Source organism: Perca fluviatilis, chromosome 24, assembly GCF_010015445.1.
Source record: "Perca fluviatilis chromosome 24, GENO_Pfluv_1.0, whole genome shotgun sequence".
NCBI lineage: Eukaryota > Metazoa > Chordata > Actinopteri > Perciformes > Percidae > Perca > Perca fluviatilis.
In genome coordinates, this window is record NC_053135.1 from 12,985,506 (window position 1) to 13,009,909 (window position 24,404).

The following is a 24,404-nucleotide window of genomic DNA, read 5'->3' on the forward strand; positions in this document are numbered from 1 at the left end:
ACACACTGGTATCAGATCGGTACTCGGTATCGGCCGATACGCAAGTTCAGTTATCGGGAATTGGTATCGGGAAGCAAAAAATGGTATCGGGCCATCTCTAATTCAGACAAATATGTTAAATATTTGTTGTGGACATTTTCATGACATACCAACACACTTAATGTAACATGTATTCCTCTCGCAGTAGTAGGCTGTGTATATTAATGTTTGGTGGCACAATTTTCACTTAAATTAAAAGGTTTATATATATAACTAAAAACATGGCCAATGACAACTAGAAGAGTTTTTTTTATATAAACAAAAAGTAGCAGTTCCCATACCGGGAGTCGAACCCGGGCCGCCTGGGTGAAAACCAGGAATCCTAACCGCTAGACCATATGGGAAGATATGTCAATAGGTTTTATTTATAAAAATATTGATAATGTTGGCTTAACAAATATAAGATAACCGAGGGACCGAGATCCTCATGGACCCAAAAGGTCCCTGGCCATTTGTGTGGTAATTTGGTTAATGTACGTATGGGATTATCATTAATTATTAATTCGCAATATCACCTAAAACGGTAAGGGCGATTCCTGCATTTTAGCTCGTTTTTTAGAACACGCTTTGTCCCCATCTAGTTTAAATACCTCTATTATTTAGGCTGAAATTATGCTTACATGTTGCATGTAGACAACTATACATTTATAGTGCAGAGAATGGGAGGAACCTGGGAATCATTAGCGGCCCACAGCTCAATTTGGCACCTGGGCCCGATTAAAAAAACGTCCCCATATTTATTTTTACAAACATTTAACCAACATGTTATCACCTTTTTTTTCCTAACACATGAGTGTAGGGATATGAATGCATGAGTGAATGCATATAATGAAAACTGACATTGCAAATCTATTTAAAAAAAAAACAAAATAAAAAAAAATCTTGAACCTGCACTTTCATATGTCTCTTTGTAGCTTTGCTTATTTAAAGCTAATGTACCTGCACTTACTACTTGTTGTCTGGAGTTTGAACCTTCACAGTTGAAAGCACTTAATTGTAAGTCGCTTTGGATAAAAGCGTCAGCTAAATGACATGTAATCTAATGTGATTTATTTATTTATTTTGGGCTCTGAAAAAGAGCACATAGGAATAGATATAATTGGAGATTGGTCCAAATTGCTGCAAAGCCCTTTTCCACAGGGATTGTGGTGTAGTTTTGAGTGCATGAGGGATCTGTTTCTGCCATGTGTCATCCCTCTATTACTCCACTAGGGGGCAATCAAACATCAAAATACGCCGGTGGAGCTACTGCTCGACGTCCTTCGAAACTAAACCCAATTTTAGCGACCCCGTAACTCTCCATCAGATTGAAATATTTATATTTAAATGTAAGTATATATTTTTAAAAAAGTATCTATAATTTACTGTGTCTTTAACAACATATTTAGTATCCATTTATTTATATCATCTTGAGCGCTCGTCTCTACGGCGACTGGCGATGACGTCATCATAAACGGACAGTGTTGTCATTCCTGAAATGTGGGAAGCGGCTGTCTTTGTATTTGGTTCTTTTTAAAAGATTTCGTCGTGCTTTAACCACCAAGACTTAAAATGTAAGTAACGAGGTACATTCAGATACGTGATCTGTAAGTTAAAGTTCTTATCATTCACAAAGACAAAAACAATGTAAGCAAGCAAACATCCACAGCCGACAAAACAGGTTCAAACATAAAAAGGACAATGTGATTTGCGCTAGGATAAGAGTTTGTATAAACCAAATTATAAAGGAAATCTAATTCATAAACGTTTTGTTAGCTAATGATGGTTGTGTACATTTTCAGGGCGGACTACTGGAAGTCCCAACCAAGGAAATTCTGTCAGTACTGCAAGTGCTGGATTGCGGACAATAAGCCTGTGAGTAGGCCACAAGATGCAGTTAATGTTGCTGAGAAAGTTATCCACATAATGCTCATGTGTCTCCTTATGTTTGTTTTGCTCTGCAGAGCGTTGAGTTCCACGAAAGGGGGAAAAATCACAAAGAAAATGTGGCTGCAAAAATCTCTGAGGTATTAACTCTTCTGTAGGCTATATATATATAGTCCCTTTTTTTTTCTTAAGCAAGGTTGAAATCACTCCACATAGGCCTAAAGTGCTGCCCACTTCTAATTTAGTACATTATATGATCTCCAGAAATTAATTACACTTAAAAAAATAAGTGTTTTACTTCAAATGATGATTTGTATAAATGGATTTTTAGTAATGGCGTGACATGTATCTGCAGTTCTGCGCAACCTGACTAAACAATAAAGTTTGTTAAAAGTTAATTTTGTTCCCCATTTAAAGGTCCCATGACATGAAAATTTCACTTCATGAGGTTTTTTAACGTTAATATGCGTTCCCCCAGCCTGCCTATGGTCCCCCAGTGGCTAGAAATGGCGATAGGTGTAAACCGAGCCCTGGGTATCCTGCTCTGACTTTGAGAAAGGCAAGGAAAGCTCATTGTGGGACTGGCTCTAGTGGCTGTAATTCTGCACCAAGGCTGAATTTTGGGAAAGAGACTTCAGATACAGTATTAGGGGACCACTAAGGCCTATGTAAAAGCATCCAAAGAGCACCATGTCATGGGACCTTTAAGTAAAAAATTAAATGTTCAGGTCAATATGAGTTAAGTTTCATATTCTGAATGAACCCTGCCCATAATCTATACACCTCAAATGAGGGTTCTCAGTGACGCACACAGCACAAGAAAAACATGCCCGTCTTGGCACCCTCCTCAGGACTGTCCGGAGAGATAAGGTCCAGACATAACAATCTGACTCTAAAGCTCTCTTTTTATTGGCTACTAGCTGCTGCCAATCATCTCATTTTATCTTTCTTTCTGCAGATTAAAAAGAAGAGTGTTGACAAGATGAAGCAGGAGGAACGTATGTCTAAAGAATTTAAGGCAATGGAGGAGGCTGCACTGAAGGCATATGAGGAGGATCTGAAGAGGATGGAAAGGGAGTCAGGAGGTAATTTTTTTTTTTTTGACATTTTATTGAAATGATGTGTCACGTGGGCTACATGAGGAGCTTAACTTTAATTGATGTTTTTGTGTTTTAGGATCAGGTTCATCTGCCCAAACAACAACACAGCCACCCCCACAACCTCAGGCAAAACCTCAGGCAAAACCTCAGGCATGGCCCCAGACAAGACCCCAGACCAAAAAACAGCAGAAGAAAGAGAAAGCGAGCGAGAAGTCCAGAGGCCAAAGAGAAGCGCAGGTTTGGGTTGAAGGACAGACAGACGATGGACACACGTACTATTACAACACAGTAACTGGAGGTGGGGAGAACCAGAAAACACAAACATTGTCCTGTACACCAACATACTCCCACAATATCTTTATACTTGTATACTGTATGGTCAAAGTGACTCTTTCCAACATGGTTTTGCCGTTTGTCTTTTAACTGCAGAATCTACATGGGAAAAACCAGATGGTTTTCATGGAGAAAACTCAGCCTCTCCACTGCCTGGACAGACTGAGGTTAATATTTTTTAGATTCTGTGCATTTTTAGTCGTTTGGTTTTATTTTTTTCAAACTGTTGGATGCGGGTGACTTGCGTTTATTCGTTAATATTGTGTTTGGCTTTAGAGCACTTCAGGCTGTCCTTGGATGGAAGCCGTCAGTCCTGATGGTTATACATATTACTACAACTCCGAGACTGCAGGTGGAATATTTCTTTATTCATCTGAAATTATCATTTAAATACCACTTGTCATTTCTGGATTCCATTTCTTATTCTTCATGGAGATACTGTCTGATAATCACATGCTCTGTCTTCCTCACCTCACAGAGACCAGCTGGGAGAAGCCAGCGGGCTTTTCTCCGAAGGAATCACCTGGATCTGGATCCAACAAAGAGGGCAAGAGTCAGGAGGAGCCATTAACCCCTCAGGCAGAGCCGTCCTCAGTAGGAGAGGAGAGCTCCAGCGAGGCCCCGGCATCTCAGGAGGCTCAAGTTCCTGAACAAGCCAGCCAGCAGCCCAATGCCTCACAGATCAGCTTCAGGGTGAGAGGAGTCCTGGCAATGAATGGGAATTAGTAAAGAACTAATTTAACTTTTGCCTGTCAAGATTCTGTGTAAAAAAAAAAAAAATAAGACGAAAAAACTAATTCCACACTCCCTTGTTTGTTTTTTTTGTTTTCAGAAAAGGAAAGCAGAAGCTGAGCCATCAGAAAAGGAGGGAGAAGATAAGATGAGTGACGATGCTCCTAAAGAGGCGGCTGAAGAGATGAAAAAAGAGCAAGATGTCCAAAGCACGACAGCTGAACCTGAGAAAGAGAAGAAAGAGGAAGAGGTGGCACCAGTGAAGATACGAACCAAAAGGCCAAAGGCCGCCAATCCATATGGGGCATGGGAAGAGATCCAGGAAGAGGAGGATCCATAGTAAGTGCTGTTCAACCCTCCTGTTGTCCTCGCAGTCAAACGTGACCCGTTTTCAAAGTTTCTACATCAGAAATTTGGGTTTCTTTCAAGCAAATTACCCCAAAATAACACGGATGGTTCTATACAATGCTCTTCGCAAAGAAAATGAAGGGATCAGATCCCTGCTTTCATAGAATATTGGGTGTTTTATTACATTGTATAGCATTTGAAGAAACCATGAAATGGTTTCTAAATAGTACCCTGACTTTGACAGTCTGTGATTATCCACTCACTCGTCACTATTTGTTGAAATAATTTGTCATTTCAGCTTTTTTTTTTTTTATTCAAAAATGAGGTATAATGTCATATGAATGAGGTTTATTGATGATGAATTTAGTGTAAAACTAGCGGTAATAAGTTGGTTAGTGGTGAATCCGGTAGTACTAATGGAAAAAAAGCACAGAAAATAACGGCAGAAACCTTGAAAAAGCGTCTTAAAAAAAGGTTAACCCGGGAGGACAACAAATTGCATGTTGACGGGAAGACAACACAAGGGTTAAATAATAATATAATAATAATAATAATTATTATATAATAATAATTTAAAGGCGCCTTTCTCGGCACTCAAGGACACCGTACAGGGTTATAAAACACATTAAAGCAGCAAAAAAAAAAATCCACTGATTGATATGCAGACTACAGACTAAATATCTGTGCCAGTAGCTACTAAAAAGGCTCTAACTGTTCCTTTTTCATTCATTTTTTTTTTTTCTCCTTCCTTTCTTTCAGTTCCAAGGTGGACTTACAGCTGCCTCAAGTGGAGGGAAGCGCCGTCAGCACTCCGGTCGACCTGCCGCCAGAGCCAAAACCAAAGTTCAGGGAACGCATTATCACTTCCCTGGGAGAGGAAGGCGGACCTGCGTCATTCAGGAAAAACAAGACACAGAACGGCAAATCCCGGAGCCTCCGACAGAGAGACAACGACGACGACTGACCCGATCACATAAAAACTTTATGCAGTAGAAGACTTTTACACAAATAAAACTCTCTCTCTCTCGCTGAACTTTTGACATATTGATGAACCTTTTAGATTTTTGAAGTGTAAATTTATTAGGAGTGTTTTGGTTTTTTTACATAAGATGCACAGATATGTTTTGGGAAAAATTGTAGACAAAGTAAAAAATGCAGTTTCTTTAAATTAAATGTTTTTAATCCTAAAAAAAAAAATCTACCATTGGACACAATCCATGCTCTTTTCTTTGTACTGATATGTTATAATTAAGGTGTGCAACACTTTTATATACTTATGTATACAATATTGTCATTTCATCCTGTAGTCTGGTAAGGGCAGATGTACCCATACAGAGCAATTTAAATAACTTTTTTTGTATTTTCCATATTTTTATTTGTAATATTGTTAGTAATGAAAAGCTAGTAATAATGCATCCTTGTGGAAAAATCGCAATGTTTCCTAGTCATAAAGCAGTATGGATAGAAGCGATTAAAGATGGGACGATATGATCTCAATAAATTATGACTGTCCAGATACTGAAGGCAACTTTGTCAGCAAAATGATATTGAAAATTTGCTGGTCAGTTGGCACACACGTGCAGGGTGTGACGTGTTTTTGGCGAGTGTGTATAAAGCTGATAGGTGGTTTTACCGCACCCTGATTGGCAAAGAACCATGAAGGATATTTACAGACATTAAACAGTACTGATGCCTGTTTACATTTAATGTAAAAAGTCAGCTTTACTGTACTTCACTATGAAGGTGAAGAAGTTCCCTGGCTCATGCTCGTTTAGGAAACTTGGCAGATGTTACAAACTGACAGGACAAAAGGTTTGATGACTTGGACAACCAAATGTCTACTTGGAGCACAAATGCCAAAATCTAGTGATGGCAAGATGAAGCCTCACGAAGCATTGAAGCTTTCCAGCAAAGTGGTACGCAAAAGGGTTCATTTGTGTAGGCTCCATTTGCTCACAAAACCACCAGTTTGTCAAAGCGTGTACAACAGGCAGTTATAGGCTATTACATTTGATCTAGTGATCTGTCATACACTATCAAAGATGGTTTTTGACTGTGTTTTGCGCCAGTAATCAATTTCCACCTAATCCATTTATATCAATATAGTGTGTATTTTCTTTTGGTGTAATAACATCAACATAACTGTATAAGAAACGGATTTCCTTAAAAGGTCCAATGTGTAGGAATTTCTCCCATCTAGCGTTGAGATCATATATCGCAAAGAGGTATGAGTTCCCTAATGAATATTCATGAGTCTTCCCTTACCACCCTGCAAACGGGAAGCTACGATACCCATTAGCAGCGAAAACCCAAAAGGCGGATCAGTATGTCCTCTATGTCTCTTACTGGCTAACGTATTTCAAGATGGCGCATGAATATGGAGCGTCTACCCACAGTTCATGCGAATGCAAATGTAAAATGTCAAGCCAATAGGAATACTTGGAATTGATGGTGGTGGTAAATATTCATGAAAAGGGACAAGTTTGTGAACGGGCAACACAGATTTTGATAACGAACAACTAAACGCGTTACACACTGGACCTTTAAGAGGAATTCGGCTATCAAACGTGTGTAAATCGATCCTTTTGGTCATAATATAATAGCAGGAGTGGCAATATTAGTAGGCTGTTCTAAAACTGAAAAGTGGCAATGGTTTATCTGGGCAGAGGGCGGTGAAGCTTGTGTAATAAACGGATGTGTAATAAAACCGTGTAAATTCGAAACCACTTCATAAACCAGTCACGTGGTACAGACGGGCAGCGAGGCTTCGGATGTCATCGATGACGTAATTTTGTCTAAACGATGCAAGCCTCGATACGCGCTTCACGGACAACTTCCCGGGATTTCTCGACACGCGCTTTCGAAAGCATCGGCACAGAACGTATCATCACTACAAAAAACAGGTTGAGAAAAATTGACATTGTGGTATATAATTTCATATTTTATTATAAAAAATAAAATCCTTAATGATGGGTAAACTGCAGTTTGTCTTACATTGCCTTATTTGCACAAGCATAAATTAATATGAAAATAATATATGTGTCTGCCCTGATGCGCTGTCACAGTACTGTAAAGACGCCTGATGCATCCATTAAATGATATGCTGTCTGTTAAGTACACTTGACAGACTGTTGTGGTGTTGTGGTGGGTGTCAGTGTGCAGACTCTGGTGGTTTCACGCTGCTGCTCTCCACCGCCTCCAAAAGAGCCTCCCTCTCCGCATGTTCAAGTACATCAGAGATCAGATCATCAAGAGCCTCCCCTCCTCTCATGAACTCCTAAACATGAAGCAGAACACATGTGACGTTGATTTTGAAAAAAAGGCAATGACGATTCAACTATTTACATCAGTGTGGCTGGTTGAAAATCACAAAAAATTACAAATATAAACAGTGTCTTGTGATTCATGCAGAATTTAGAGATGCACTGACACCCCCTCAATATCTCACCTTAATATCTCTAGTAACATATCCAGTCCTGTGGTCTGTGACACGATCCTGGCTAAAGTTGTAGGTACGAATCCTCTCGGACTGAGAACGTGTGCCCACCTGTGGTAAGGTACAGATAAAAATGAAGACATGGTTAAATAGGACAGAGATCTTTGAATATCACATCACTTTGGCTGGTCAAAATGTGTTGTTGAACGTGAACTCTTGCAAGAGGGGTTCACTCACCTGCTGCTTTCGTGCCATATGCCTCTGCTCAGTCTCTTTGCCCATCATGCTCTGGTAGAGCCGGGCCCTCAGCACACGCATGGCGGTGTCTCTGTTTTGCAGCTGGGAGCGAGTCTGCTGACACTCAGCTGTTATACCTGTTTGGGAGGGTGAGATAAGCATGGAAAAGTTCTGACACTTGGATGATACGAACGCAGAACTTCCTCTATTCTGGTAGTAGTTCGAGAACGGGCATGTTTTACCGGTGGGAAGATGAACAATGCGCACTGCGCTGTCTGTTGTGTTTACACTTTGGCCCCCAGCACCGCGAGATCTGAACGTGTCAATGCGAAGATCCTTTGGATCAATGTGGACCTCAAACTGTGAAAACAAAAAGGCACAGGACAAAAATAGAGACATGTGTTTTTACTTTTTTTTAGTGCTAATAAACACAGACTGAAAGAGCAGAGTGTAAAGTGTACCTCCGCTGGCTGAGGCAGGATAATGACGGTCATGGTTCCGGTGTGGATACGCTGCATCCTGGAGGAGAGGCCCACCTCAGGGATCCGTTGCACCCGGTGTGTTCCTCCTTCATGCTTCAGATGTCTGTACACGTTCTCACCAACTAGTCTTACTGCTGCATGGTGCAGACCACCTGAGAGACACAGTCAATTCATGTGGGTGTTCCCAAATCTTTTTCTATCATGCCACTCCTTGAAAGTGACAGATTTTTTTTTTTTTTTTTTGTCACAGCAAGAAAAGCACAGGTGGAACTAATAACATTAAGAAATGGCACCTTTACATTAAGCATTGCAATGCAATGCTGCAATTGATATTAGCGACATCACGTCACGTGTACACCCCTCAGCGATGGCTGCAAAGGATGAATGACACAGTACTGTAAACAGACAAAAAAATATGAATTACCATACTCAGCAGGTGTAAAGTTCAGAAGCTCAAAGTCCCAATTCTTGTAAGAAGCATAACCCTGGTACATGTCAAACATTTCTCTGGTGAACTGCTGACAGATGTCACCTGAAACCACAAGAAAAAGTTGTTCTTGTTGATGCAGGCATGTTGCAAGAATTATTTACCAGCAGCTACCTGGTAAACCGTGGCTGTCTTTAAATAAGCAGATAGTGAAAAAAATCCCTTCTTCCATACCTCCTGTTGTTCGTCCTGATACAACCTCCAGCAGAATATTACTGGAGTCAAGAGGGTCGATGGGCACAAGAGCTTTGATCAACTGGAGAGGACGAAGATACTCATTAGCTGTTCTTTAAACACATCTCTACACATATTTGATCATGCCTTCGTGTTCTTACATCTTTTCTTAAGGCCAAAATCTTGCAGGAGATTTGTTCTTCTTCCACCTTTAAGAGCTGGGTCAACTGGTCATCTTCATCTTTGGTTGCAGCTGAACCTGCAGTGAGGAGGGAAAGCAAAGATCATGGCGTTTGCATTGGAAGATATGTTGATGCTATCTGCAATTTAAGAGTGACTTTCACTAATATTATTAAAGAAAAATCTGCTAATTAACAGCTGGAAATATATGATGGATATTGTGACACAATAATAATAATAATAATAAAATAAGGGTATGACAAAATTTTAACAAGAACATGGACACCAAATGCGTTCAGTAATACAGACTGCAAAACTTGTACTTACCTGTAAGACATTCTAATACAGTTTAAGACCTTAAATTTGTCATGTGCAACCTGGGAACACATTTAAAGCATCTCTATGGCACTGTCAGTTAGGTATATATATTGCATGTATAGAACTGTATTTTCTTATGTCACTAAAAAAAAAAATACTATTATATGTATATTTGGACAATTGTTACATAAACAAACAAAATACTCACTATGCAGAAAGGAAAGGACTTCCTCAAGGTCTTTTAGGGCTTGTTCAATCTCCTCAAAGACATTTGCCAGAGGCAGCAGCTCTGTGTGTTTCTTACTAAGCACTTTTCTGTCAGATTCGCTGAGATATGCGTGCTGTAACTTCTTGCTGAGGTCTCTGAACTCCTCCATGAGCTGCTGAAGATACCTCTGAACGGACTCTGTCTTGTACAAGTCCCCCAGATCCCTGTGATAGAGGCGTCTTGGTGCCACTGTACCCCAATGTCGCACCTGTACTGTACCCCAATGTCGCACCTGTGTTCTGCTGTGTCCTGTTAGTGTCCTCCATCCTGCTCTTCTCCCTCTGCTGCTGTAGACTACACGGCTACACAAAGAGCACAGTCGAGACCAGCCATTGACGAGCATTTGACTACATTTGGAGAGCAATAACTGAAGTAAAACAATAATATAACGCTACACCTGTTGTTCGAGTGTTCACAACAACTGCCATTGCGCCGGCAGGTCACCGTTCAGTAACTCCTCCGACTTCCGAGGTAAATGGAACGCAGCAGAGACCGGATGTAGTTTGGGAAACGAGGTCGAGGAGAAAACGTGAACTCTGGGATTTGTAGTTTAATCGTTTCGACAAAACCATTATCTTTCTAGTAATTGGCTAACAAAGCTTCATTACAGTGCATTTCATAGCAATGTCAAACCTTAGAGCAAGTGAAATTGGTAAGATATTGACGAACTATAGTTTAGCGTGCTTATTGACAAAAAAAATTATGTTGAAGTCTGTCTAATGTTAATTACTGAGCTTATGAAAGTCGATTTAACTACGGTATGCAAAAACACTATGTTAGCCAATTATTAGCTAGCATCATTTTAGCTCACTTAGTATTTTTGAAGCTTTGAACTCGCTATTAACCTTTATGTGCTGGTTTAGCTGTAGCCCAGTAGCTAGCTAGCTAGCTACATGTATAAAACGTTAACATTTTGTGTTTAGGGGTGACCATAATTAAAAGATGACTTCTGGAAACACTTCTAGCAAGACCTTAGGTTACTTTTTGGCTGCCAACTTTTACTTTATAAATGTGACTGCTGACTAACTGCATTAACAGTCAGCTGGTTAAACAAAAACTTGAATTACACTTTTTTATTAACACTTTTTTAAAACTGTCTCTCAGGAACACAGGATAAGTCTGGGTTTTCACTAACCAAGGCAGTGGAGGATGTCAGCCAGCACAGCTGTGCCCAGACTGAGGCCCTGAAAGAGAAACAGAAGACACTCATCTCCCTGCAGGTTCACCATACAACTAATATCAGCTAACTCTGATAATTAACAAAAGTATTCACTCCATTATACACTTATAACAGCAGAAGTTGTAACAGAGATAGAAGTAGTGGGTGCCACAGTGGAAGTGCTGCCTTAATAGATACATAATAGAGGGCAATTAAATAATTAATACAAATATGCTGGTCTTATTTAACATATAGCCAATGTAGCCATATTTTTCAGAAATTGGTCATTAGGTGTGCAATGCAATTTGCAAGAAAAAGAGGGGAGTGTGTATCAATGCCACTGCAGTCATTAAAAAAATAGGGTTTATTGCAATAAAATGTCCTACTTTATTTGTGGTTCTTGCAAATACATATAGTTTATTATTAAGGAATATGCATGTATCCATGCAATATAATTATAAGGAATAGACAAGCTGACTACTCTCTCTTAAAAAGCTGGGAGAGTGTCATCTAACTGCCTATTTCAAAGGTCTCACAAGGGGAGTAAACACTGATTTGAACATTTTGCCTTGCCTCCTTTTGTCAGGCGACTCTTTCAGAGGTTGAGAAGATAGGTGGGACGGCAGAACAGGAGCTGAGATCTAAAGTGAGGGAATTCCTAATGCTTGAGGGTGAGATGGAGCACCTGGAGCGGCAGACAAGAGTCCTGCATGACCACTGTGCATCCATCCGCAAAGAAAATACAGAACTCCAGATTGGTATAAGCGAGGAGGAGGAGAATGCTCGCATGGCACTGGCAGGGTTCAAAGCTTACCGAAACAAGATGGAGGTTCACAGAGCAGCTGTTTTGCATGCGGCGAGCCAGACAGAGGCCCATAAAGAGCTGGAGGAGAAAAGAGCACTGGTCAGGATGCTGACACAGAAGAAAGAGGAGCTGAAGGTAGATTTGGAGGATCCAAATGGAAACACGGTGCAAATGGCAAAGGTGGAGAAAATGAACTGGATGATACTAAATATATATTGACATTTTAAACGTTACATGTCATGTTAATTGTTAATCTGACATAATTCTTCTTTTCCGCAGAGTGAGATTGATGCTCTGAAGGGGGAGATCTCTTTGATGAGGGAAACTATAGCTAAAACAAGAGAGAAAGTGCAAAAAGAGCTTGAGACTCATACCCAGATAAAGAAAGACATAGAGGTATGGCAAATAGAAGTGGAGAATTTATTGTCTAAAACTAACAATTATGTTCATCATCTATGAATCTACGATTTTTTGACGTATGGGAGGAGGCATTTCTCAGGACTTAAGACCAAGTTCATAGTTTGAGTTCCTGTTTTATACCAAATGATCTCATATAAACTGAATTGTTACTGTGTGTTTCCTTCAGATCCAGAACAGGCGCTATGAAGCCATTGTGAAGCGCCTCCGCTGCCAACTGAGCAGGGCCCAGGCTGCCCACAGGTAAAATAAATGCAACATCATCTTATTTATACATTTTTTTAAGTGTTTTGTACAGATGATAATTCTAAATGTATGGACAATAAACCAAAAGTAAAGTAAAGATAGCAAAATGACACGCTACAGCTCTAAAAGCCAGCAGACATTTAATTTTTAATTTCTTTTAATACATTTAGAATGGGAATGTTCAAAACATCATATTAATGAGTGAAGAAAACAATTCACTTTACCACCCAGGGTTTTATTGTTAATGATATGCATCTCATTTCATTGTGCCTTTTCAATTGTTGTCATTTGGGAGGCTATTTGGAGGCAAATTGCCCCAAGTGCAAAAACGTTCCACACTGTAAACGCTGCCAAACTGTGCCTGCTTTACTTTTAGGCAAATGTCTGAAGATGTCTACCACATGGAGAGAGAGCTCGCCCAGCTCAAAGGGCAACTGATGTCATCTCAGGACTCAGCGGTCAGTGGTCATTAAACATGCAGTGTCAGGCTTGTCTAAATCGGATAAACATGGTTTATGATAACATCTTATCTGGATTTATTTGTTATCAGATTGAATGTAAGCCTGTAGTTATTATGGGCCTGTGTGTTACAGGAAGTAACAGGTTGCTGTTACTACAAATGAACAGCTGGGGGCAGCAGTGTCAACTAGAAATCTTACTGTTAACTAACTGTCTATCTATCTGTTTTATTTCATCACAAAACCCTCACCTTGACTGTTAATTCCCAACATACAGTAGTTTGATAATAACATTTATTACCGAATGTGTTCCTTTAAAATGCACAACGTTTTGTCAGAGAGATAACAGTAGAAGTATTAAAATGTTTTGTCTGTTATCGCATTTTTTTAAAATTTCCTTTGATAACAGGGCGGCTGTTCTGAGACTAAATTGCAGGCAACATCAGCCTGGCGTGGGATGGGCTCTTAGGTCGGGCTGTGACAGTTAATCGGTTTGTCCAGTCAGTGTCCACAACAATGACCCATGCAGAACAGAAGCCAAGTGTCTACTCTAACTGTCAGTGTGATGGTGTTGTTTTGGTACACGCTGTTCCAGCTTCTGCTTCACTGGGTCGCTTGATGGTCTGCGAGGTGACAGTCCCACTGCCGGCTAACAAGGGCGTGACTGTGCTACTTCAACGATAACTCGAAACTAATAAAACAATGAAACTGCCTTTTCAGAAAATTGTTGTCATGTCATGTCATGAATGAGATTACATTGCGCGGGTACTTTTTTTGTGCAGATTTGTGTTGAGATGATGTGTGTGCCAGCTTTCCAAATCTTACCTGGCATAATTAGTCAACCATTAAATAGCAAAATGACCAATTTCAAGACAAATGCATGCAACTACAGTATTTGACATCTAAAAACAATGAATCTATAACATATTTGCGGTAGGTATTGAGCACCAAACTGTGCGTGTACTAACCCACAGTACCTACAGCTTTAATATACTATTAGGGAGTCTGGTTGAATGTGTGGGAGGTGAAGGACAACATGTGATGATTTACCCAATAGTTAGGAGTGTTTTCATTACCCACTCACAACCACAAATTGTAGTTTAGTGGGCCATTTCCTTAAAGGTGCCCTTGGGCAATCTATCCAGCCAGTCTGGCTGCCTGCTTTACCGCAGTACTGATCTGTCTGGCTGACCTTATTAGCATGTGCTCTGCCTGACAGCCCTCTGCTCTGTCCTGTTGGCGCTGCTTAGTCCCCGGGCCCCTCCACTCAAGCTGTCAAAACACGCAATCACAATATTACACGCATAAAGTCAAATGTGCATCAAACTGCCCAAAACATCCTCTTAGAAAGTGGATGGACAGTATATATAGAAAGAAACATACTGCAATGTCACTGGCAGAAGGAATTTATGACCCCCCCCCCCCCTCCCCCTTTTGAGCATTCACATTGTACAGTACAAGCATGTGTACACTCCTTAACAGGGTGACCACACATGGCCATTTCTTTTTTTAACCTTGATTCCCTTTCGTCATTTTTTGTTGTTGTCACATACAACTTTTATTCTCATAAAGTAGTCAGAAATAAGGTTCCAGTATGCCATAGTGGGGAGCTGATAAATTGAAATTCAGTGTGCATTAATTGTTTCAACATATGTACGCGTATCAAGAGGTTCCCACTCTGAGGAGCGGTTCCTGCAGCGAGTTCCTTTGTAAGAAATTGCCAGTTACATCCTCCCAGTCCAAGCACATTAGGCCTAGCTGATAATGGAATGAATTTAACACCAGCCCTCAACCACATGCTGGTTTTATTTATTCGGCTGTGACACATTTGTCTACTCCACTCTGGCATCAGCCGTCACTTCAACATACACTTGGCTGCTGAAATAGAGAACATAGAGGGGGAGTGTGGAGATTTATAAAAAAAAATAGAGTGATGAAGGTATGACAATTAAGAGTTGTTTTCATTTTGTCATCTTTAATTAGGTATGTCATTATATATATCATGTATATTATAATTTTTGCAACTCTAAGATAGTTTTTTTTTTACCATTCCTGTAAAATAATGCATTAAAAATTGTAGTTTTTCTCATTTTAAACTTGGCGTGCCTCTCTACAAGAAACATCTCTTTCACTTTGTGCTCCCTCTTTGATAAATGAGTATGCCCAATAAAACATGCTCGGCAAGCTTTCACATCGACTGAGAAGCTCTATGCAAGATGGCTGAGCTCATTTATTTATTTATTTCTCTGTGCAACTGTGTCATCTTGAGTTGATGCAGTGCACCGTTTAATCATTTTGCCTCTTCAACAATATTGGGTCCATAGAGAAAGTAGTGGAAGGTGAGGAAAGAATATCTATAGATTGCAATAACTCGGTACAGATAAAGCCACTGTTTAATTAGTTGTCGTATGTATGTCCTATAATGTATTTCAGTGAGTTAACATTATAACCAGATATGTGTGATGTTAAATAAAACATAAAGTTTATTAAAAAGCAACATTTAGACTGACTTGGTGCAAAAAGGTACAAATACCAGACTGCTACACTGTAATAGTAGACTGCTACACTATAATATGTACTATACTACTAAATTATATACAAATTCTGATTGTTATTACAGAAATTTGTCATCCATTCACCAATTGTATTCTTGCATTTTCTCACTGAGAATACCATCAAAAGATTCCCATCAATTGGCATCCACAAGATAATTGAGTTAGTAATGTTGGTTAGTTATTGTGTCATGCCCGCATGAGCTTTTAAGATACCACAAATACTTAATACAGACAAGAATATATCTTGTTACATGTAACATTACATTACAATTCTGCTTCACAGAATAACAGATCATAATTGTAAACGTACTGTACAATCGCACAAAGCATGCTTTCTCCATCCTTGATTAATGGTCGCATGTTTGTACTAGATGCCAGGCTTTAAATCTTTACCCTTGTCATGTAAGCAGAATGACAGCCTGTTATTTGTCTGCTGCATTTTGTTTCACACAGCTCTGCATACCTCCCATTAAGGTTGTACTCCATCTCGTGACTCGTGAATTTATGGTTGCTTGCACCTCCTGTGGCTCGCTGCCCATGTGTGTTGCGTGGAGGCAAACACAGTCGACTTGAATTGTATGAGAAATTGTTATGTGCATGCCTCGAGTGTTGGGTTTTGTGTAATAAATTCCTGAACTCCTAACTACTGTAGGCTGAGGTGTATTTACTGCAGAGTTTGGCAGAGCGGCCAACATAACAGTAGAGGTGTAAAACAATTATTATCCGAACTGCAGGAAAATCTCATTCGGTCTTCAAAATGTATGTGTGTATGTTTTCATGCGCACCTTTATCTGTTAGCGCTTTACTGATTTTATCTCACCTGCACAATCTGCGTGGACGTGTTTGTGTGTGCGTGCAGGTGGATAGTGGAACATTTTCTCTGACTCCTGTGACTGACACACTCTAAAGATAATCCTCTTAAGAAAATATGTCTTATTTAAGTGTTGTCACTCGTCTGCATCGGCTGCTAGCAACACTGCCAGCTATTTAACTTTTGCTTTGGGCGTCTGCCCTCTCGCAGCGAAGTACATCTGGGGACTGTTCCAAGAAGCAGGGTAACTGGAATCTTTTCCTTTTTTTTTATGAGCCCCAGGTTCCAGATTTGAGATCAGCAAAGTCATTCAGAAATGATATTAACTATACTTAAAGAGATTCAATTTGCTATTGTAACAGAGAAAATTTCACCTTTAAACTTAACTTTTCTTAGCTTATGGACTAATCATTTTAGATCTGCTTCCAACTCTTATCAAAACAGACACCTTGTATATCTTATAGTCATTAACAACTGACTCCCAACCAGCAGCTGGTGACTGCTGGGTGGCACAGCTGACTCAAGTGTGTACACAGTCAGCTGAGCTGTTGTGTTCTTTTAACACACTGAGGAAAGTTTTCCTCCGTGACCTCAGCAGTTCAGTCACACCCGATACGGGGAAATGCGCCCCCCAAATGATCATCCTTCGTCCTTTCCATGTCGTAGCAGTCAGGAGAGAACACAGGATTTGTTTGCTCTTGATCTCAGACTGATGAACTTAAGTTTCAGAGGCTGATCAAGTCCCCAGAGAAACCTATGTTTCAATGCTACCGGTAATTGTTTGCTGCGGCTTTAAGAAGCTTAGTGCCCCTCAGGCAACTGCTCAGTCAACTTGAGTATGGCTTTACCTCCAGAGACCTGAGAGAGTGTATTTACCTTCCTTTTGTTTGTACAAGTAATTACTGCCTCTGTAAAGTTATCCAGACAACTCAGAGAAGCTACTGTCTCACAAAGCTGACTAATCCTGACTTATAAAATAGTTCCCTAGTGTGTGTTTGTGCAAGGAGGGGGGGGGGGGGTTGTGTGTGGAAAACCAAATTAAAAAGAAGAGAGGAGGGAATATCCCTCAGCAGTCAGAGCTGAACACAGGCAAAACCATTGGGATTCTGCTGGCCTCTAATTGCTCCCATTGGTTCTTGTTAGACTAAACAGCACCAGCTTGCTACCAACAAAATAAACTTGCTGATTTCTAAACCAACTGCCTTATTTTCACGTTGCTTTAATCTGCTCCGATATGCAGTAATAATTGTCAGTATGCGATTCAGCGATGACCAAAAGCTCCTCCTTAATTCGTTCGACCTAAGCCCACTGGGTGGGTCACAAAGGTGTTCCTTTCCCAGAGGCTGAGAGCTGTGCCCTTTTAACTGCACACAGAAACCAGATAAAGGTATTCCAAAGCTATTATAGGGTGTGGCTGGGCATGAGTCCGAGGAATGTATTGATTTGCACAGGCACGAAATGGTCCACAGTGTTAGTGTGACTCTGCGTCGGGAATGTGGGATGAGGGAACTTAAGAGCATGACGTGTCTAAAAGGTTTCGCTTAACTCCAGGAAATAACCCAGCCCAAAAATAGATGTTATAAACAAAACCTTTAACCCACACACACACACACACACACTCCTGTAACAGAGCCCCACCCTGCTATGTACCTGAGCAAACACTCATGGTATCCATGGCAGATAACAGGATTTTTTGTTTTTACAAGTACGATATGTCTCTTAAATGTAGTGAAGACCATAAAGCAGAATACATTTTAAATGCTCAAGGAAAGTACACACTTTAGCATATGTACGTGATTCAGTGTAGGTATGTATTTCTTCTGATAAAGCTGTTCATTTGCTTGTGCATGTTCAGTAGACTGCAGCAGGAATATTGTACAGCCAGCTGTTTGCATTAAGTCACAGACTACTGACTCTGTGCGCTGGGTATTTTTACACCTGTCCTCCATACAGTGAAGTAAATATGTTGATTATTGTGTGTAAAATATAAAGGAAATCCTATGACGTTCCTATAACAACATACTCCACAACACTGGTTATTATGCAGCTAATCTTCAGGCTGATCCAATATGCCTTTTCCAAAAACGTCCTAACTTTAATGACTTGAATTGAGATTAGCCTGGCGTCTGTATTTTGATCCAAGGTTGTAAATGCAAAGTCAGATAGCCTTTATTGTTGTAGGCCAGCACATCTTTGGCACGCTACTTATAAATAGCGTTGTAAATAAACAATCTAGGACACAAGATGCTTTAATGTGTGCAGGAAAGTAAAAAGCTCTGGCCTCCTTTGAATCTGCGGCACAAGAGATGAGGAGGCTCATTTAGTTCCTCTGCAGCTAGAAAGTAAGGCAGTTACGGGGAGCAGCAGGGAGTCCCGGGTCGTGCATGACATCATAAGAACAAGTGTGCTTGCTAAGCAGGAGGAGGGGGGGCTTGCTTCAGCTTGTTTCCTCTCTGCATCCTAATTTCAGATAGAACAGTGGGACAGTAAATTATGAATGAAACTGAGAAGGAAGAAATGGTGGGGAGAAAGTAAAACTCAAGTATCCCTTCCTCACACCCCCAGTGACTTTTTTTTCCCCACACACATACAGATGGAAAAGCTGTGTGCTGTCCTGTACATACTGTTCCTTATTTATTCCCGCTCACACAGGCATGCAGAAACCACAGCTGCAGTTTTATCACTCTGCAGTGAGTTTTTTCTTTTTCTTTTCACAGGGCATTGAACATCGGCAGTGAAAAACATGAACAACATCCTCCTCTTTACCCGCCCTGTTCTGTTCCTTAAATGTTCCTTTACGACTGCTGAGGAAATGTTTTTCTATAAAAAGGAAGTTCCGACAGAATGAAGCTTTTTATTCTTCAGTATTTAAATGTGACGTTCCCACGACTTTGGTTCGTGTTTAGAGCTAGTTATCAAATTCTTATTCTTATTCTAGTCATTCTATTCGATGTTAGCATTTAGCTCAAAGCACCGCTTCACAGAGCTGCTAGCATAGCTGAAGTCCTGTTAATGGATATGGCAGTGCTCCTGGCTTAGACAGCACTTCTTGTCATATTGCTATTATCCTCCATGGATATTAGTATATTAACTATTAATATATTTGTGTCGTACTTTATCGAGACTAATTCAAGCTGCTCAGCTAAATGTGGCAAAAAGAAGTTCCTACAAAGTGATGTTTTCCCCTTCAGTATTTCAATAAAAAAGACTCTATCTCTTTATCTCCCGCAAACCTAGACTGGGTAAAACCAGCCCGATCTGCCGGCGATTTGATTTTGCACTGCAGCTCAGGATGGAAACCTGTACGTTTGTCTCGTAGACAATATATAAACTGGACCACCAGACCCCGTTGCTCTGGACGGAGACCAGTGAAGGATATTAGAAGCACTTTTCCGGTGAGCGCTGAGCGTTACTGAGCAGCCTCCAACTCAGAGAGACGACGTAGATGTGACGTGAGCAACCTGTCGGAAAGTTGTAAGTCTTCTGGTAGCTGTGCCAAGAGAAATCTCAATCATTCAATCTTACAGAGACGGAGAGCGTAGGTATATGTAAGGAGATAACATAGGCACAGGCTAATTATTGCTAACTAAAATGCTAGTTAACATTAGTAATTAAACCTAAACAGCTCATGTAAGTCGAAACTGCCTATGAGCTTCTCCTGTACTATACGGTAATTCCTCTACTGTGCGACAGTAAATCGCGTGGTTATGACACAATCGTTAGCCTATTTTTACAAAAAAGTCTTCTACGGAGCCATAACGTGAGGTACAAGGTAATGGAGCCTTTTATACATTGTCCTGTTTCTTTAGAAATAAACAATGGACAAATAGAGTCTTTAAACGCTTCAGATGTAAAGTTATTCGCTGTCAAAGTGACGTCAAAATGAATGGCAGTCAGTGGAATGCTAACGGGAGGTGATCGTTTTGTAGCATCAAAATGGCGCCATAGGAGGTTCGAGTTCTGAAGCGAAGCTTACCCCCTTGGTTTGTTTATCCTGCTTCCGTTACAATTTTTGCGGGGACCAATCACAAACTGGCTTACATTCAACAGGGCGGCCACCGAAGCGCAGCGACCCGTTGGTGCCGCTGTCGCTGCTACGTCGCCCGGATTGTTGGTCTGATTGGTTGAAGGACTATCCAATTGCGTACAGAGTCATTTGAACTGTGCCAGTTGATCCCGCCCCTTGTGCAGTAGAAAGTACAGAGCAGACTCCCCAGACTAATGTTCAATCTTAAAAGATTGAGCTTGGTCTGGTGATAGCCAGACTACCACAAACCCCTTTTTCAAACATTAGAAAAAGGAGGTTAAATATTGGACATTTACAACATCCCCCTCGCTACAGGCGAAGACGAAGTGGACACTTTTAATGGCTGTACTTCTCCTATGGCACTTTAAAAAGGGTTCCAGATCGATATAAACACATCATGCAAACAGACCCACCAACCTTCTTCAACTCGTGCTTGTGAAGAGGCTGCTTGTTTACCACTCGGTATCGTACACCAGGTGTGCGTGGGTGTTTAGACGCCAATATTTGCCTTTTTTACTGCTGGTGTTTGTTTTTTTAAAAGAGCATCAGAGGTCTGAATGGCTGCAGGCCCCAGAAATCCTTTTGTTTACATGAAGAGGCGAGCCCAAACTATTGCAGAAAATCCATTCCACTAAACATAGAAGCTCTGTCATTATATCACAATGCTGAGGTGATATATACCGGCATATCAGTCACTTGGCACCTACAGAGAGTCCTCAGGAAATAATCCTTCAAAACATGTCGCATTACAAGCTCTATTGTCACATCTTTCTCTTCTTATTCGGAGCGTCTTTGTAAGCCGTGACGGCAGCTAATGTCACGTTAGCTTTGACACATCACATACAGCTACAAAGTGTTTTTTTCCTTCTTTTCTTTAAGATCTACAGTATTTTACACATTGTGCCCACGCTCTGCTGTATATCCTGACTGCAGCTGAAACGCTGACCTCTCCTCTGCTTCTGTTTGCTCTCAAAGCCTGTACTATCGCTGGTGTGCGCGCGCGTTTCTTTGTGTACATTTATCAGTCCGAGTTGGTGTGAGTTGTACTAAGCTTCAATTCCAACATTTTCTAAAGTTACAAATACAGCATTTGTGTCAGTGTTGGTTGGATGAAGGAGAGAAATGAGATCTTGTGTAACTAACTCGAGTAATGTTACGCTATATAATATTTAATGTGAGCACATGAATGAAAATGACTATCCCTGCGTTAGCCGTGATATAAATGAATGAAGCTCAACGCTTACCTCTTTAGAAGGAAATTAGTTAACTCGGTGTCCTTCTAGGCTCTAAGCTGTCTCCATCTTTTAAATGCATCTCCAATATTTACCCTTGTTTTACCTCGTCTCTGGTTAGGCAACCTTAGAAAGATGGCGAGTTTTTTTATTAGGGCGGGTGCAATGAATCTATCTCCATTGATCCCGTTCGTTTGTTTGCTGCTTCCATGGCTGTACTACAGCTGCAGCGCTCTGGGTTTTCGTTTTTTACAGGTATATCTGGCAACCCGGCCTGGCTGTCAAACGGGGCAGTTGATACCAACACACAGGCCCATACACAAACACACATTCCGTCACGGAACGGAAATTTCAAAAGGAGAAAATACTGTATTTAGCATTGTTGTCAGAAAACATAGTATTTCAACTCAGCATGTTTCCTTAATATCTGATGACACATTGGGGTCATTTTTCTATTAAATACAGTAAATGCATGACATATTGCAACTTTAAAATAAAAGTCTGATTTTGATTTAAGATTAAAGTGCATGCATGAAAGGTGAAAATTTTGATATCCATGTTCTCATCATTTATAGGGCCATGACAGTTGGTGCCTTCGTGTTTACTGTGTGCAATTTGAACGTCTGACCGATTATTTATGACTTCATATTTGGGAAATATAGCTCAGTTTGCAAGTTGTGACGTTTTAAAAAATATGGGAAATATGTGAAAATGATTTTCCGTACTTTTTTGTTATATTTTATCTAGTTGTCTGCTCGTTTAACATTCACATGACACTAAAATGCAAAAAAAAAAAAAACTAGACTGTATATAAAGAAACTACATCACCATATTTGAGGCAACATCCATTTTTGTCTAAAGCCTAATGTGTAACCGACTTTCTTTATCAAAAGTAGATATGGAAGGAGAAAAAAGAAAGATGCTGAAGATACCATTTGCAGGTCAGTGTAATAAAAATAAAAATGCATAATGATAGTGATAGTGGTGGTTTGGTTGTCAGAAATTGCTTGTCTTCCCACTCCCCTTTAAAAAAAAAAAAAAAAAAGGTAGTGGAAATGAGACTGAGGTGAAAAGTGAAGGACGGCGTGAGGAAGAAGGAGAAGGCGACTGATTTCTCTTCCTGTCTCAAAAGTAAGAAGCAAACAGGAAACACTGCAGTGATAGAAGCTGACCTCAGACTGTGCATGTTTATAGTTGTGTGTGTGTGTGTGTGTGTGTGTGTGTGTGTGTGTGTGTGTGTGTGTGTGTGTGTGTGTGTGTGTGTGTGTGTGTGTGTGGTGGAACACGATGTACCCAAATGTTGGCTGAATGAGGATTTGAGGACATAGAGTATTCACAGAAATAGAGTTTCAGAAGCACTGAAAATGAATGAAGACCTATTAGAGAGAGAGTCTTCGTGCCTGTCTGACCCACATCTGCTCCATCTATCTCAGTAAAAAAAAAATGGCTGTTTATGGTGAGCTGCAGAAGAGCAAAATACAAAATTCCAAAAAGAAAAGGAAGCTTTGGAAACAAACGAGTGTCTAGCTAAGATGATCGCAGGACAAATATGCTTTAAGGGCAAGTAAGGGTTTCGGTTTACTTTGCTGTGTCAAATTATCTGTACACTGAGCACACCTACTGTCCCTCCCTGCAAACAAGAAAGTAGGATTTGTGAGCTTCTCTTGCAGTTGTGTCAGTACAGACAGGCAGATGTCAGCCAGATGATTCCTTCAGCTGCTTACTTACACAAAGCTTCCCATATCTGGGCTGATCTAGGGTCAGGTCTGCATGGCTTTTACCAGATCTGTGCTGCTACTGTGTTAAGAGGCCTCAGACTTTGCATTAAAAGGAAAAGAAATGATTTATAGCACACACAGCATTAATAATACAAACACTGGATTGGTTTGACCTAAAAATTTGTCAACGCAGGCCTTTCTCAATCAGGTCATGTTCAAGCTATTTTTGAGATCGCTGTGGTTTTAGGTCACATTACTGGGTAAGACAAGGTCGAGACTTCTATTTCCTCCTGTCTGAACTGTAAGTGCTGAGTGTGTCCATGTGGAGGCAAAGGAAGGACGTATATAAATGCTCATGTTGGCATTGCGACAGCCGCTCGTACCCTCTGATTGTTGCTGATCAGCACATTGTCTGCGTGGAACAGGCTGTCTCCACTTTAGTTCACGAAACAGTTGATGAATCAAATCAAGTACTGTTGATGCCACAGCGTGAGGCAGTTATCTGTTTTCTAAGCCCCGTCCACCTCTGTTAAGCATTCCGCACGTATGCAGTTCCCAAAGATAACGGAGGAAGATTTACTCAAAATTCGACGTCATTTTAGAAACAATGGGTCCTTGATTTTAGAGTTGTAGACAAACACAGCCACTCATTTCTAGCTGGCAACTGTAGATTTTGACAGTTGAAATGAAAACTGTCGCGGTAGCTTTCCAGCTTAAGTTAATGTTTAACTCCATGAGTTGGTTAGAAACTGTACCCAGGTCGTGGTATTGGCTGGGATTGCTGAAGTTTAAACTTTCCTAAACACAATAAAGAGCTCTGATAGCATCCAGGACCTGCTCCAACGCAGTGCTCATCGTGAACTTTTTTCAGTATAACCTGTAATTAGTTCATACAGTACAATATGTATTTTTGTAAGAGTGACATTGCTACTGGAGTCTCTTTTAACTCGGTTTTTATTATGTGTTAACAGAACAT

General features: G+C 40.4%; 3 protein-coding genes and 1 non-coding gene across 8 annotated transcripts; 2 read left to right on the forward strand and 2 right to left on the reverse strand.

The window, feature by feature from the left end:
• Window positions 1–311: 311 nt before the first annotated feature.
• Window positions 312–383, reverse strand: trnae-uuc. The gene has a single exon. It is a non-coding gene; the product is annotated as a tRNA-Glu (tRNA).
• A 1,097-nt stretch (window positions 384–1,480) lies between these two features.
• On the forward strand, window positions 1,481–5,941 carry wbp4 (WW domain binding protein 4). Its single transcript, XM_039792861.1, has 10 exons — window positions 1,481–1,592; window positions 1,821–1,893; window positions 1,983–2,045; window positions 2,864–2,990; window positions 3,082–3,303; window positions 3,435–3,505; window positions 3,615–3,690; window positions 3,817–4,031; window positions 4,171–4,409; window positions 5,178–5,941. Coding segments are annotated over exons 1-10 (1,293 nt in total). The 5' UTR covers window positions 1,481–1,590; the 3' UTR covers window positions 5,383–5,941.
• A 1,391-nt stretch (window positions 5,942–7,332) lies between these two features.
• On the reverse strand, window positions 7,333–10,490 carry mtrf1 (mitochondrial translational release factor 1). The gene is made up of 9 exons (XM_039792859.1): window positions 9,941–10,490; window positions 9,396–9,493; window positions 9,235–9,316; window positions 8,998–9,105; window positions 8,553–8,725; window positions 8,334–8,451; window positions 8,092–8,228; window positions 7,867–7,965; window positions 7,333–7,695 (listed from the first exon to the last, which is right to left on the reverse strand). The coding sequence occupies exons 1-9, from the start codon at window positions 10,341–10,343 to the stop codon at window positions 7,570–7,572; spliced, it is 1,344 nt and encodes a 447-aa protein (XP_039648793.1). The 5' UTR covers window positions 10,344–10,490; the 3' UTR covers window positions 7,333–7,569.
• A 55-nt stretch (window positions 10,491–10,545) lies between these two features.
• LOC120554176 (coiled-coil domain-containing protein 122-like) lies at window positions 10,546–19,298 on the forward strand. 5 transcript variants are annotated; one of them, XM_039792866.1, is made up of 7 exons: window positions 10,546–10,652; window positions 11,105–11,220; window positions 11,746–12,099; window positions 12,244–12,360; window positions 12,551–12,624; window positions 13,004–13,085; window positions 13,495–14,500. In XM_039792866.1, exons 1-7 carry the CDS (start codon window positions 10,625–10,627, stop codon window positions 13,552–13,554), a joined length of 831 nt encoding a protein of 276 aa, XP_039648800.1. In that variant the 5' UTR covers window positions 10,546–10,624; the 3' UTR covers window positions 13,555–14,500. The 5 variants fall into 5 exon arrangements, with proteins under 5 accessions (XP_039648800.1, XP_039648799.1, XP_039648797.1 ...); XM_039792865.1 differs by lacking the exon at window positions 13,495–14,500 and adding an exon at window positions 19,169–19,298 and having other exon boundaries at window positions 10,548–10,652; window positions 11,746–12,144; XM_039792863.1 differs by having other exon boundaries at window positions 10,548–10,652; window positions 11,746–12,144; window positions 13,221–14,500.
• Window positions 19,299–24,404: the final 5,106 nt, after the last annotated feature.